Below are 16,862 nucleotides of genomic sequence, written 5' to 3' on the forward strand. Positions count from 1 at the left end.
GTCTATAGCGTCAAGCCTGGGTGTATTCTGTTACTTGTTGTGTATGTAGCGACAGACCTGGGTGTATTCTTGGTAGTGTTGTTTATAGCCACAGGTCTGGGTGTATCCTGGTTAATGTGGTGTACAGCGACGGGTTGCATGTATTCTGGTAGTGGTGTGTACAGCGACGGGCCTGGGTGTATTCTGTTAAGTGTTGTGTATAGCGACGGGCCTGGGTGTATTCTGGAAGTGTTGTGTACAGCGACAAGCCTGGGTCTATTCTGGAAGTGATGTGTACAGCGACGGGCCTTGGTGTATTCTGGTAGTGTTGTGTACAGCGACGGGCCTGGGTGTATTCTGGTAGTGGTGTGTACAGCGACGGGCATGGGTGTATTCTGGTAGTGGGGTGTATAGTGACAAGCCTGGGTGTATTCTGGTAGTGGGGTGTACAGCGACGGGCATGGGTGTATTCTGGTAGTGGGGTGTATAGTGACAAGCCTGGGTGTAACCTGTTAAATGTGGTCTATAGCGTCAAGCCTGGGTGTATTCTGTTACTTGTTGTGCATATAGCGACAGACCTGGGTGTATTCTTGTTAGTGTTGTTTATAGCCACAGGTCTGGGTGTATCCTGGTTAATGTGGTGTACAGCGACAGGGCTGCATGTATTCTGGAAGTGGTGTGTATAGCGACGGGCCTTGGTGTATTCTGGTAGTGGTGTGTACAGCGACGGGCCTGGGTGTATTCTGTTAAGTGCTGTGTATAGCGACGGGCCTGGGTGTATTATGGAAGTGTTGTGTACAGCGACAAGCCTTGGTGTATTCTGGAAGTGATGTGTACAGCGACGAGCCTTGGTGTATTCTGGTAGTGTTGTGTACAGCGACGGGCCTGGTGTATTCTGGTAGTGTTGTGTACAGCGACGGGCTGGGTTTATTCTGGAAGTGATGTGTACAGCGACGGGCCTTGGTGTATTCTGTAACGTGTTTGTTTACAACGACGGGCCTGGGTGTATTCTGGTAGTGTTGTGTACAGCGACGGGCCTGGGTGTATTCTGGTAGTGTTGTGTACAGCGACGGGCCTTGGTGTATTCTGGTAGTGGTGTGTACAGCGACGGCCTGGGTGTATTCTGGTAGTGTTGTGTACAGCGACGGGCCTTGGTGTATTCTGGTAGTGCTGTGTACAGCGACGGGCATGGGTGTATTCTGGAAGTGATGTGTACAGCGACGGGCCTTGGTGTATTCTGGTAGTGTTGTGTACAGCGACGGGCCTGGGTGTATTCTCGAAGTGTTGTGTACAACGACGGGCCTTGGTGTATTCTGGTAGTGGTGTGTACAGCGACGGGCCTGGGTGTATTCTGGTAGCTCATTAACCAACTCCTGACTAACCATTCCCTTCACCTTATTCTTACCCTATAGCATATATACCACCCCGAGTGTACTGGCCTCCAACAGTTAGTATTTTATTCTGATCCAGATTTTCATCTCGGTATATATGGAGGATAGCTACATTGTGACTGCACAGTGAAACAAGAAATGTATATTTTTGCAGTGTTGTGCAGTTGCTCTTCTTAACACCATTACAAAGTCATCATGATTATGTGGGTGGCAACCATTCCGATGCGACGTTCATGTTTACTCACCCAAGTTTTAAAACCGAATTAAAATTGTATGTACGTGACCTTACTTTATATACCTCCTTGCATTGTTGAAGGTCGGCACTCAACACGCCCTCCACAAGGATTGTAACATGTCTACAACATTTCACGACTGTTCTGCATGCACTATATAACTATTATATATTATTATAATATCGGTAGGGATAATGTTTCCTACATGTAAACTAGTCTTGTATAAGATTTATTTTTGAGTTTGAAACATGGTGTAAACTGTGCCATGTCAGTTGATCCCGTGGTTCGTATTAAAACTGATTAACTCGCTCACTCTTCATATTAATGAGATGGTAAAATAAAGTCCTGTGCAGGAAACAGGCAGTGTTTGGCTGCAAGATATGCACATATTTTACGCACGCTTCGTGTGGGTAAGTGGAAACTACATCAAATAAGAGATGGCTGCACTATATTGGTGTTTATGGAAGTATAAAGGTAAACACCCGTGTGCATGATGTGTATACCCACTATGTCTGCACACCGAGTTGTACGTTTATACATCTATAAACACAAAAACATATTGAAGTCAAGTCATATTTGATGTTTATAGATAAATACGTCAACAATAATAACTTCACAGACATACGAGTAAACACCGCCAACCAAGTCACCGAGCCTGATCACCCATACATTTCGTCACCTTCTATGAAAAGTAGTCGAAATGGCCACACTTAAAACGGCCACAAACACATTTTGGTCAAAATGGCCCAAAAAATGAAAATGGACACATACCAAAACCTAGATGGTCAAAATGGCCACAAACGAAAGGTAGAAATGGCCACTTTCTAGATAGATTTATAAAAATAATCATTTTGTATGTTCTGGCTTTACTAATATTAAAACAAATATATCTCTTTGGCGGTAGCTAATGGGCATCAGCATCACATAGCAAGTCAGTCAAAAGAACACAGGCAATACTTCAGTCATTTTCTGACAACACTAACAGTGCCCCGTGTTGAGTTCATTATAGTCGTCACCGTGACAAGGGCTATTCTTCAGATTTGCACAAATAGCAACTCGATCAGATTTCCATCTGTGTGGAGGCGCCAGAATGCAAGCACTGAAGACGACACACACATTTCACTAAGGCTACTAAAATAAATTGAGCAGAAACTAACATATATATGTATATGACTTTATGTTTGTTTCATGTGACTATTTTGACTCATTGGTGTGGTCATTTTGATGAGTGTGTGTGGTCATTTTACACGCCCCCCCCCCCCCCCCCCCCCACCACCACCACACACACACACACACACATACACGCGCGCGCACGCTCTTGTTTGATAAATAAAGCTGTATTCCTATGTAAAGCTGTTTTCCTAAACTTTGCGTACCTATTTAATTTTGGGGGCACGTGTGGCCCAGTAGTCTGAGGTTCCGCAATTAGCTGTGCAGAGTTGCGTCCCTTGGGCAAGCAGGAAACCTATTAAACTCGTGGGTTCGAATCCCGGTTCGACCCGCTTATGGTCGTGGGTTTTACGTCTAAGACCTGCATCTCTTCCTCCCACACGAAGCTTACACGCCGTAGGCTTGCGTGATGGTTTTCAAAGTGGCGTTACCCAACTCACTCACTCACTCTCTTACTCACTCACTGGGGTCTTGACAACAGTTTTCTAATCATGCTGCCAGAAACTCTGGAATGAAAATAAAATCATTTCATAAATAGAAATACCACGCAGTGTTTAGAAAAACAGTATACCCTCCACAGATAGCAAAACATGTAATTAATTATTAGATTTATGTGTTTGGGAGCAAGTTTTAAGAGAGCGCATGCAATCGAGAAAGCTAGTCCCGCAGTAGCGTGCTTAGCGACGGGATCCAAGATGGCGGGGTCTAGCAGCGTGTATCCTCTCCCAAAGCTTTCCAACTCATATTTTCCCGCCATACCACCAAAAGCACCACCACCAGCAGTTTCATATTCACAGTACGTATAATATCTATAATTTATGAGGTATGGTTTCGTTTTATCAATGTTTTGATTTATGAACATCGTTTTCTGACAGTATGAAGAGCGCGACCCACTCACTTTTCAACTCAACTCCTCAAGCATTGCATGTCAACAAAGTTTAGCACAAGTAGTTTGCGTGTCGGTGGTGTTCTTGAGTTATCATTCTGAGTCGATCAGAACTCCGGTTTATATTCGTTTGTCTGTATTCACACTATGGAAAATATTTACCAAAACTCAACTAGGCTAATGATCTATAGCCTAATATAGGCATGAAATTATAATATTTATTTAGATAATTAGTAGTTATTTTAAAGCATTAATCCATGAAAATAAGAGGTAATAATTCCTGAATTCCAATAACAATTGGTAACATTGTAGAGTAGGTATACACTGCTCTAGGTTTAGGGCAGAAGTGGGACTCGGGCCAACCGGAATACCACTTATCATGATGAGAGTAATAAGGTTAGAAACACAGGGGCTTTTATATAGTACTGTGACTATGAAAACACCTTTGTAGGGCTGGGACGAGTCCAAATTTACTACCCGGGTACCCGACCCCTATTACCCGACCCTACTCAGGTACCCACTGCAAGTCTCAAGAGTTGGGAACCAAATGTCTGATTGTTAATTGTTTTTCTGCAGCCCTGGCTGAAACTGTTTAGATACATACATCAGACAATCAGATCATGCGTTCACTGAAGTTGACTGAAGCTTTATGTTTACGCAAACATATACAAGTCAAAAGGAATGTATGCATTGTCAGAAAGAAATGCGAACATTAGCGACTTGTAGTGTAACCACTTGGCTATATAGTTAGTTTTTGTCCTTAAACAATATATCACGTGACTAACCACGGGTCCGGGTAGTCCTGTGGGTACCCGGGTCCTACTCAGGACCCACCCGACCCGAGTACCCGAATTACCCATCCCAGCCCTACACCTTTGACTCTAATAAATAGTCAGATTTAGACAAATGTATGTCTTCTTACCTGAAACATGGATGCCTGTATATGGTCCTTGGTCCAGGCAGTTAATTAAGTCCTTGCAAGTTTTGAATACATTTTGAATCTGCTAACAACAATTAAAGTATGGGTGCAGAAAATATAACCTAAAATTATTTGTTTCCTTTTCCTTAAAAAACACAGATCAGGGTGCTGGTATATTATCAGAAGTTTGAGACAAAAAGAATTGTTTGAGTGCATATAAAGATTTGGGTCATTCTCAGAAAATGTCAGAACTCCTGTGCATTTTGTGCCATACAACTTTGTCTTATTTTTATTGAATATAGATCAAATACCAATAGAATCAAAACTTTTTCTACATACTTCAACAAGAAAATGTGAGCTGTGTGTTTGAAAAAGGGACATAAAACCTTGTACAAAAGAGTATTTTTGTGCTATTTGTGAGAAGAAATTAACATCCCTTTTGTAATTTCAGAAAATTTTCCCATCAAATATAAAATTGCTGAAAAGGTGTAATGTTTATCTAGTGATTATAAGTGCCATTTACAGGGTTTTACCTTGAGCTACAAAACTAGCGCTGCAGAGAACCCCCAATTTCTGTTTTCAAGGGTACTTACAGTTAGGAAAAGAAAGGGCCTTGTAAAGAAATGAAATGGTGTGGTGTACTTTACTGTAAGATTAAATAATTACTATTATTACCGAAACTTTATGTTTCTTGTCAAGGATTTGGTACAATGAATATTATTGTGTGTCCCAAGGGACCCAGTATTATTTTTTTTTGTACGTATGTTTTGTAGTGCCACCAGTTTTTACCCCATTCAGAACAGGGTACCCTTCAGTCTTGTTTCACTTTTCAAATAGAAGTAATAGTTATCAAGTATACAGGAAATGAATAAATATTTTATTACACTGGCTTATTTTGAATACATATACATGTATGTAAAAAGAAAACAGGTGACCTACTTTGAAAGAGGTTTGTATGCTGTTTTTCATTTTTATGTTGAATTCCCTCATGGACGTCATAGTTGGTTTATATATGCTGGAAAACATTTTGAATGTTCCTGACATTTTTGCAACTCGGGTATATGAAGGTCAAATTCACTCTCTTATATGTTAGTAATTGCATTTCCAAAAGGACACACAAAAATATTCATTGTACTAAATCCTTGACAAGAAATATGAAGGTCCTGTAATTAAAGTATTTATCAAATCTTAAAGTACAGTACACTCTCATGACTCCATGTGGACCATTGAAATTAGTAATTGGGGGTCCCCAGAACCCCTAGATTTGTAGGTCAAGGTAATATCCTGTAATTGTTATTGTTCCTTACCGGTTGATATTTTGGCTCCAGAATGTTTTTGACAGAGATTGGGTGACACATTAGACACAATGTATGGATAACAACTTCTTTATTTACTGTCAAGGTGAGGTTTCAGTATAGATCCTTATATTGTTGTCAAGCAAGGCTGAATAATGAACATGGTACAGAATATATATGGAAAAGTAACAGTAACAACAATCTAAACAACAACAATATATATATATTGTAGGTGGAGAATTAACAGTAATAACAATCGCCTACATCAGAGACAGAAGGATAATACTGTATATAGTAGGTGGAGAATTAACAGTAACAACAATCGCCTACATCAGCGACAGAAGGATAATACTGTAACAACATGATGGACAGAAAACACATATTGAGGAAACCATTGAGGAGGAAGCCAGTTAAACAGGATTAAGTATACATAGGTGGGTGATTATTGCTTAATGAGTTCATAGAAGGCGGATGGGATGATATTGCCTTGATCTCTTAAGGATTGACTGTGTATTTTTTTCTGTTCATTGAGGTATGAATCGAAAAACCGATGTGCAAACTGTATGAATCTGCATAGCGGATTCTTTCAAAAGTTTGCACATCGGTTTTTCGATTCATACCTCAATGAACAGAAACAAATACACAGTCAATGCTTATAATTAAATTCGACAACGTAAAACATGTTTTATCTACAATAGTTTAACCAAAAACAGTTGTATATATCAAAACAGACAAAAGTGAAGAGATTGATAAACATTCCAGGTGTAGGAATACATACTGTGGCGTAACATGAAACAGGTGATCGTTTAATTTATGTACATAACTTGACACGCCTACACAGTCAGTAGCCAATCAACATAGAGTAGGATCAAAACAATGTTCATTGGACCTGTCAATTACGTCAGGAGGCGAAAAGAACTGCAACTGTCAGACTGTAACGAACCGGTAGAAATTTATATGTCCGGGAGAAGGTGGCTGTTTCAAATAACATGGTCAGTTACCGCCAAATTCAAACATTACTTCCCTGATTACGGTAAAACATAGTTGGAAAATGCTAGTTAGAAATGAAACCCGAAGACATGAAAGTTGAACCGAGGCGAGCAGGAAAAAACAGGTGAGCGAGCCTGCACGCTTGCTGTTTCATTCATTCTCGGCCTTTCGGTTTCAAAGGGTAGTTTGGACAATGAATATTCATGAAAGTCGCTAAATGTCCTGTGCATGACGATACACGTGAGCAGAAAGGGAATTCTCTCGAGTGTAATATTGGGATTCCCTGACATTCCGCAGTAATAAAAGTAGTGCGCCTAGGTGGACATGGCTTAAATCTTTACATTCATTGGGACATGAATGCAATAACACGTGACCAATTCAGCTAATAAGATTGCAGGAATTTCAATGAACACAATGAAAATTTAATTATTGTTGATTGATGGCTTGTGGTGGTGAATGTGGACTGCTTCTGTTAGTTCTCTTTTAGTGAAGTCATGGAGATTGGAGAGGATTCTGACCTTTTCCCAGCTGAGCCTACCACGCTTAAGAGAAATATACAAGGTTATTAATAGGCTGTGTCTGGTCCTTAACTGATGGATTAAGTCATAGCCTGTGACTCTTCTTAATGTGGAGAATTGTCTGTGACCTTAGCCACTAGTCGAAGCCTGAGTCTCGTAAAATTCTGTTTGGTCTAGAGAGCTATGATGAGGGCCAAGTTTGGGCTAGCAGTCTCAAAGTTTTTGGCACAACCTGGGAGAGTAGAACTACCATAATGTGAATTGAATATAAAGTTTTTAATGAAAATGTTTTTGTTCTTTTCAGAGCTGTCAACGAGGCCCCTTACACTGCCCTCAGTGGAGTGATAGTAGATGGGAGAATACCAGATAGGGTGAGTTTGTGTTGGCCATGATGGAAGAATACCAGATAGGGTGAGTTTGTGTTGGCCATGGTGGAAGAATACCAGATAGGGTGAGTTTGTGTTGGCCATGATGGGAGAATACCAGATAGGGTGAGTTTGTGTTGCCATGATGGGAGAATACCAGATAGGGTGAGTTTGTGTTGCCATGATGGGAGAATACCAGATAGGGTGAGTTTGTGTTGCCATGATGGGAGAATACCAGATAGGGTGAGTTTGTGTTGGCCATGATGGGAGAATACCAGATAGGGTGAGTTAGTGTTGGCCACAACAGAGGAATACCACACAGGATGAGTTTGTATTGGCCATGACAGAGGAATACTACATGGGGTGAGTTTGTATTGACCATGACAGAGGAGTACTACATAGGATGAGTTAGTGTTGGCCATGACAGAGGAATACTACTTGGGGTGAGTTAGTGTTGGCCATGACAGAGGAATACTACATAGGATGAGTTAGTGTTGACCATGATAGAGGAATACTACATGGGATGAGTTAGTGTTGGCCATGACAGAGGAATACTACATAGGATGAGTTAGTGTTGACCATGACAGAGGAATACTACATAGGATGAGTTAGTGTTGGCCATGACAGAGGAATACTACTTGGGGTGAGTTAGTGTTGGCCATGACAGAGGAATACTACATAGGGTGAGTTAGTGTTGGCCATGACAGAGGAATACTACATGGGGTTAGTTAGTGTTGGCCATGACAGAGGAATACTACATGGGGTGAGTTAGTGTTGGCCATGACAGAGGTGTACTACATAGGATGAGTTAGTGTTGGCCATGACAGAGGAATACTACATGGGATGAGTTAGTGTTGACCATGACAGAGGAGTACTACATAGGATGAGTTAGTGTTGGCCATGACAGAGGAATACTACATGGGGTGAGTTAGTGTTGGCCATGACAGAGGAATACTACATAGGGTGAGTTAGTGTTGGCCATGACAGAGGAATACTACATAGGATGAGTTAGTGTTCGCCATGATAGAGGAATACTACATAGGATGAGTTAGTGTTGGCCATGACAGAGGAATACTACATAGGATGAGTTAGTGTTGGCCATGACAGAGGAGTACTACATAGGATGAGTTAGTGTTGGCCATGACAGAGGAGTACTACATAGGATGAGTTAGTGTTGGCCATGACAGAGGAATACTACATAGGATGAGTTAGTGTTCGCCATGATAGAGGAATACTACATAGGATGAGTTAGTGTTTGCCATTATAGAGGAATACTACATAGGATGAGTTAGTGTTGACCATGACAGAGGAGTACTACATAGGATGAGTTAGTGTTGGCCATGACAGAGGAATACTACATGGGGTGAGTTAGTGTTGGCCATGACAGAGGAATACTACATAGGATGAGTTAGTGTTGGCCATGACAGGGAAATACTACATATTACTACCCCCATGGTTAAGATACAGGTGGTAAGATACCAAATCCGAACGTCACATATGTGTCGTACAAGGTTGACTTCGTTTTATTCGTTTGATTGGATAACTATGACCTCTGTCACACTGGGACTATTATTTTTCATTCATAAAACAATCACGAGACGTCATTCATTTTGCAACTACAAGGCAGAACTGTTCAAGCAATCTCATGAAAGCCAGAGATATTTACAAACACTTTATTAAACCAAACAAGATAGCCACACGCATCAAATTCGGTTTGCATTCTATATAAGTTATGCATAGAGCTTCTACAGACATTATATAATCAAGCTATATCCATATGCAATGTACAACTACCGATAGATTGAGGGTCCCCATGAGCGTGACGCACCCGACCACTTTCACAACTTTCAATTTGATTTAACGTAAAAGGATAAGCGTTGTGAAATGAAGTCGGTGTAAACTATCTGGACAAATATCTAGACTTACTTGGGATGATCCGGTTGTGCCATCAGTTTCCCCTTCGAAGCATATTTTGTGGCACTGTTTCGGGAGTTGTTGTTTGTTCACAACTGCACAACCATGTCACTCAAAGTGAACATTTTTGATAAAAGTCATTAAAAAAAAAAAGTGCTCGATTTTTTATTATGTTGCCCAAAATATCCCAAATGTGAACAATAACATTCCCTATCTTTAGTGTAAAACGCTGTAAGAAGACCATGGTTGTCTTTTCTTATTCCGGTGGTGACCTTGCCCTTTGTTCGAAGCTGTCACTGACATGCACGCAGACTTGAGTTTGTTGATTTTCACGTCTTCAGTACAGGTTGGTACAGTTAACATGAATGTCTTTGGCAAACACTCTGATTCCCTCTTCCAAAATGGCATGGACATGATATAAATTCAGCTGATGGACCAAGGAAACCGAACCATTTTGAATGCACAGACGGGACCCCGGCAGTGCGAGTGATCGACTGTTTGTACGATTTTCAAAGCGGGGCACTAATGTGACTTTCGCTTTGGCTCGGTCAGATACCATAGAAAGCCAACGAGTTTCGTAGAAATGGTATCTAACGAGAATGAATGTAGTATTCTCCCAGGCGGTCGGGTAGCCTAGTGGTTGTTAAAGCATTCGCTCGTCACACCAAAGACCCGGGTTCGATTCCCATCATGGGTACAAATGTTTGAAGCCCATTTCAGGTGTCCCCCGTCATGATATTGCTCTAATATTGCTAAAAGCGGCGTTAAACCATACTCACCCAGATGGGATGAGTTAGTGTTGGCCATGACAGAGGAATTCCTCATAGGGTGAGTTTATTTGGCGATGACAGGGGAATACCACATACGGTGAGTTTATTTTGGCCATGACAGGGGAATACCACACAGGGTGAGTTTATTTTGGCCATGACAGGGGAGTACCACATAGGTTGGCCATGAGGCAGGGTGATAGCTGTTATTCCCCACCTCTACTATACATGTCATGATAGTGTTTGATTTTCAAATCATCATTAAGAACATTTAGGAGAAAAATAATAATGTTATTTACTTAATTTAGATCCAAATGTAGTGTTCAGGGTGTTGCACTAATGAGATTTATTATATACAGTATATACTGTTAAAATACTCTGTTTATATTATCCCCCTGTCTAACAACACTACCCATATGTACTCCCTATACACTGGGGAATCATTAATCAAATCTTTTGTGTAAACACATTTCATGGGACTGCCACAAGTTAGCCGGTGTACTTGCTAGTGGTCAAGTAACATCTTTACTGTTCACTGTTACATTTCCTTCAATATCTGAGGTAAGATTGAGCCTGTAATCTCACCAAGTTGCTGTTGGTGTTGATCATTTCCCCTTCACAGCTCCTTAGGCTTGCAGTGTGATGGAGGAGGACTGTGACACTGATGCTAGTCTCCTTCTCTGGGGACTCATAACGCCTCTCTGCTGGGACTGATTGACATGAAATCCACATAACTCACTTTGATGTGGGCTCTTTCTTTACTCCAACAAAAACGTTTCCCTTAAAGTAACAGGGATATCAACATGTATGCATGATCATACAGGATTCATTTAAATTATCAATAATACTGTAAATCTTGAAAATAACATGAGCATGAATTAAATGTGAAAAATGCGAGTAATCTATGAAACTTCGCATTTATGTCTCTAAAATGACTATCAACAATAGGATGGCCTCACTTGAATATATACACATACACGGTTGATTGAGCAGCAGTTGTAACACGTATATACATATAACAATGTCATTCAAAGAATAGGAATTACACAATAGGCATCTAGTGAGTTATCACTGCTGTGGTCAAGAATTCTACCTACTCGTGTCAAACTAGGCATCACTGACAACTCCAGCAGTCCTGACCGTCACCACTCACGCAACACCTCATCAAAAGCTGACACAGGCTTCATCACATTCCTCAGATCTACACACCCATTCTCATGAAGAATGTACAATTTCAAATTTAACCTGTCGCTTAGCCACTAGCCGTATATTTTGCATTAAATTAACTTGACAGAGAAAGTAAATGTTGGGAATGGTATTGGGAAAGATATTACACTGACATTTTGGTTGCTTTCCAAACCATATTTTTGCAGCATCGGTCATAATAGCAACATTTTAGTATAATGTGATTGTCGATTTTAATATCAATCATGAAACGATTGTGATTGGTTAAATGTCCTTATGTTTAAGCAAGTTATTCTTGGTTTTTCAGTAACTCTGATATATCATGCACTAGAATGCCAAATTTCTTATTTAATGACGAAGTTATGCTTGTTAAAAACGTGTCGCCAGTTTTCAGGTAAGCTACGTTACTTTATTTCTGTTTGAAACAGCAACTGTCATTTTGAGATATAAAAACAATATAATTGTTCATAAGACATCACGAATACACACGTTGGTGAGCCAAAGTGGTGACAGGCATCCGGTTATATGTATAAGCACTTTATGTCACGAAAATAGCACCATTTTTGAGAGTTGAGTTAAGCTTGTAAGCTACGTTACTGCCGATACATAAAAACTGGTCTCCCGATTATGGTACAGGGATTATGCTCATGTTGCCTAAGTGCTGTCTGCTTGTCAAAGTGAGAAACAAGATTGTAAATATATTCCACGTGTGTTGAGGGTGTTTTATAGATCGAGATGTAAGCTACGTGATGTAAGCTACGTGACATCTGGAAATAAAAAAGGGGAGTTAATTACAGGAACATTACGTCTACAGTTCATGCCAACACTGAGAAGGCATCAGTACTAATTCCCACCAATCAGCAGTTGTTCCCCTTGTTTACCACGTTTCCAGTCAAAACAGGTGATTTCAAGACAGGAAAAAACTGTGTACATTTTTACAGATTTTCTGAATTAAAAAGATGTGAACATGTATATATTTTTCTTTTGATAGATTAATAGGTCAGAATTGACATAAAATCAAGCATTATTGAAATATAAATCACTTGCCTTTTTTACGTTTTTTAGTGTTATAAGTGCATGGCAGTGATATGTTTGTTGCTTGAATAAACAATACTAATGTTTTGAAGGCCATTGACATCAAAATTCACATGATCTAAAAGGAAATCAATAGACTTGTTGATCAAGTTTTCTCTCCAGATAAATAATTTTCCAATAGTGTTTCAGTATATACAGTTCTTTATAATGTTTGCTGCTTATTACTGGTGGTAACGTAGCTTACACATTTTCTGTGAAAAACATATTTGTTCCCTAATCTGTGTTATTATGTGTTTGTTGGTGGACATTTACAAATCCTAGGTGCCAGATGTAATGATGACAGTTTACATTGAAGAGTAAATACTTAGTCTATCCTTGTTAGTCTTGCTGAAATCACAATATTCATGAAGGTAACGTTGATTACAATTTATGTAACGTAGATTACTATAATCATATCAGAGCAATTTCTGATGTTGTATTTAACTGTAAGCGTTAGTTTGACTATCGAGGTACAAAGTATTTCCAGAATGTATGAACAAAAATATCATCCATGTTATTTAAACACCACAATGTAGTTTAGTTTATTCAATATTCTTAATTCAAATTAAAAATCAGGAAGATTTTCCTTGATATTATTAGATTTTGTTTTTTTAAAAGGTTTTCACTTTAAAACTTCTTTATGTTTCTTAAGAAGACAATAACAAGAAATGATTACATTACTGAATCATTGTTACAAGTCTGGAAGCTCCATTGTAAATTTGTTTGTTTGTTTGTATAGTATTATGTAATCTACGTGACTGAATAAGTATTTGTTATCTTGCAAAAATGTATTACTTTATTGTTTAGATTTTCTGACATGTTACTCTTTGTTGATGAACGTATAGATACATACGATCATAGGTTGACTTTGTTTTCCTGAATATTAAGGCATGTAGAAATCATTAACAGGTTTTGTTGAAAACAACCGTCTAAAAATCACTTTATTGTTTAAAGGTCAGCTCCATCATTGTTAAACAAGATTGGCATACCTTACTTGTGAACAATTAATAACGTGATGGTTTTCTACAAAGTCATAATGATAAACAGGAAAACAGAATTGCAATAACTTAACATTTACATTATTTTATAGACATATGGTGGTCACGTAGATTACATCCTGCTTTATTGGTTAGTGGCATAAATAGTTAATAACTTTGTTATTGGCAAAGTTTGAGTGCCAAAATTTTATATACTTGTTTTTTAATGTTCGTTCTACGAATAAAATATCATTTCATGGTGAAAGCTGAGACTTTAATTTTTCAAGTTTCCAAACTGTAATTGTACATTCTTCGTGAGAATGGGAGACAGCCTTTGTCTTGTCATCTGCCTTCAAGTTTGTTGACAGCTTCTCCACATACCAATGAGTGAACTGTTGTTGGTTCAATTATTTTATTGCCTTTGAACTTCCTTAAAGTCAGTCTGCAGAATAAACATATAAACTGTGTGTTGTTTTTAGTAAAACAAAGTTTATTTTCTTATGGAAGTGCTCTACTCAGCCCTTATAAGTGGTGCTATTTGTGTTTGAGTGGATTAATTTAAGGTTGGATTAAGGTAAGGATATGTATCATTCCACTGGGGATAGGGTGGGGGAGTTGCAATTTTGGTTAGGGGTCAGCAGTTGTATTAATTTGGAGACAAATTAATTTCAAGATTTACAGTAATTCATAACAAATAAGGGTAAATCTTATTATGATGTATCTGTAACCTCAGGGTTGCCATACTTCCCGCCAGTCAAGTAGAATTATGTGGAGAGGAGTATTCTCTTCTCCTGTTCATGGCCTTGTGGGTTGTTAGGTAAAAGTCTAGCATCTTTGGTAATGTTTTCGTAAATAGGGCAGTGGACAAAATGGTGTGGTAGCCTAGTGTTTAGGGCTGAAACTCTTCATGAAAGGTTCAATTCTTAGTTGAAAATAGCATATTCTCTCAGTGGTAAACACTGTTCTTGCAAATTTGAAGATGAGCAAAGTCTGGACATAGACAACTCTGTTTGCGCCTGCTGTGCAGGTGGTGGCGCCTAACTTGGTGTGCAGCTGCAAGAAGTGTTTGGCAGCATCGCATTGATTACCTTGGGCAGAAAAGTATATTTTGGTTGCTGTATAGAATTTGTGAGCGCAACGCAACACAGTTTGCCTGTCATCTGCTACAGCTGTGGTTGTCAAACAGTATGGGTCGAAAGAGGATCGAATTGAGCAGTGATATGTCAAAGATACTGCAGTGAAATTGTATGGAGGGAAACTGTGAGTGAAATACTGTATTCAATGTAATTAGTGCCTAGGGGGCTTAGAAAATTGACAGATGGGTCGGGGGTTAGTAGCTTATTTAAATCATATATAAGTTAACTTTTGCTGTCAGAGATGGAAAGGGCAAGTAGTATAGGTAATGGGGGTTCTGCCGCAACGCCACTGGAGCCAGATTTATATAACTATACTGCTACTACAGGTGGCATTTTTTATGCCAAAATGACTGTGCGATTCAATGATAGTCATGAGATTAAGTTAAATTGGCTCTAGCTCACCAATACCTGGGGCCAATCATTGCTTTAGATGAGCCTAAATGGTAATAAAAATATTCTTTATTATTTTTATCAATAAAGCGATATTCAACATTTTTATTAAGTTCTTCGTTCATTTTACTAGGAGACCAGACTATATAATTACACTCTTCTTGTAAATTGATAAGAAACAATTGATAACCGTATTTGGTTGGTTTGACATCACTGATATAATAAAAACCTTGTGGTAATTCTCTCCATTTAATAGCTTTTTTGATTGTTGTGTTGTAATTCTCCATTATTATATATATTTATGTAAGCATTTGTCTAAATGTGATCTAACGATAGTAAGCAATCTGTTTTTAATCTCCAACCAGTTCTTTGGTTTTGGCACGGAATAATTGACGCGCTTGTTGCCTCCCCTGTTCTATGAACTGTTGGTTAATAATACCATTGGTCTTACGAGATTTTGATCGAATCTCCTGCTTCATTGCGTTGTATTTGGTGAGTTCTGACAACACTAAACGAAACTCATCCTCTGATATCTTACAATCGACCATTGCTGTCGAAATATGATCCTCAATGCTGTTCAACTTTGCTTCGGCGAGTATCCGAATACTATCATGTTTTAATGCTTTCTTTTGTAACCTACGAGAAATGAATTTTATCGCTATTCCTGCCAGTCCCGAGACTCCAGCGGCTATTTCCATGCCGAGCACGATAGGCGCGGCGATTATAGTTGATAGTAAACCGACACCAGCTACACCGAGTCCCATGCCAGCTGTTACAAGCGCGGTGTCAACTCCGTCCAGAGCATTCACGGCTCTGCGATACTTTTTATACAATCCAAGTCTCAACTCCCTATCCTTCTCTATTCGATGTTTTATGTCGCTTATTTGATGTAATCAAAAGCCATAAACAGTATCCATCTTTTCAACTGCTTCATCGAGCGCTGGATATAAACCCATAGTGTATATTACGATCATATAATAGTCTTTAATTGGTCTTGCTTAAATGTTTTGAGAGTATACATCAACCTTATCAAATGTATATTATACGGCAAGAATATCTTAGTAAGAGAAATACTACCACTTTTAATAATTTGGACCACCTCGAGGGTTGCAACGGGCGATGCTCCGATATGAATAATACTGCAACGTTGACGCTCGTGTTTCTTGAGCCATTTAATCGATAGACCTGGTAATATTTCAGGCATCTACCGGTACATCTCCGAACAAGACTTCAATAATAAGAGTAGAAAGATTAGACATGTTAACTTTAATTTCATTGAATTCAGTAACCAAATTTAAACTAATATTTTGGATTGCCGGACGACTATATACCATATGACCTGGGTTTTCTGGCAGGGGAGAGACCAACACACTTTTTCGTTTTGATGGGATATAAGCCGCGAGTACGATGCCACTATTTATTATCTTAGTTAAATTATGTGCCTTACCCATCATCGCATACGGTGGGGTAATGACGATATTCAATAGCCACTCGATGTTTGCTTCGACCATAGTCCATTTTTTATCGTCGTTGTGAGTAAGATTGTACGAAGTGTTTTTCTTAAGGAGTCTACTAACAACGTCGACATCAATTATATCTTCTAGATTACCCGTGAATGTAACTTCTTTCTGCTTGTATACATTATCGTGTAAGTGTAAACCGTATAACTTACC

At 39.1% G+C, this 16,862-nt stretch overlaps 1 protein-coding gene across 4 annotated transcripts in view; it reads left to right on the forward strand.

Annotated features, from left to right (window-relative positions):
• Positions 1 to 3,447: 3,447 nt before the first annotated feature.
• The window catches only part of LOC124143241 (BTB/POZ domain-containing protein 16-like), a 72,201-nt gene continuing 58,786 nt past the window's right edge, over positions 3,448 to 16,862 (forward strand). For 3 of the 4 annotated variants that reach the window (XM_046512130.2, XM_046512131.2, XM_046512132.2), the window contains exons 1-2: positions 3,448 to 3,569; positions 7,686 to 7,752. In XM_046512130.2, the coding sequence (XP_046368086.2) occupies positions 3,469 to 3,569; positions 7,686 to 7,752 (168 nt within the window). In that variant the 5' untranslated portion in view covers positions 3,448 to 3,468. Of the gene's footprint in view, positions 3,570 to 7,685; positions 7,753 to 8,014; positions 8,030 to 16,862 lie in introns of those variants that run through there. The other variant, XM_046512133.2, reaches the window with a different exon arrangement.

This window comes from Haliotis rufescens, unplaced genomic scaffold (assembly GCF_023055435.1).
Source record: "Haliotis rufescens isolate VD_foot unplaced genomic scaffold, xgHalRufe1.0.p SCAF_12, whole genome shotgun sequence".
Lineage (NCBI taxonomy): Eukaryota > Metazoa > Mollusca > Gastropoda > Lepetellida > Haliotidae > Haliotis > Haliotis rufescens.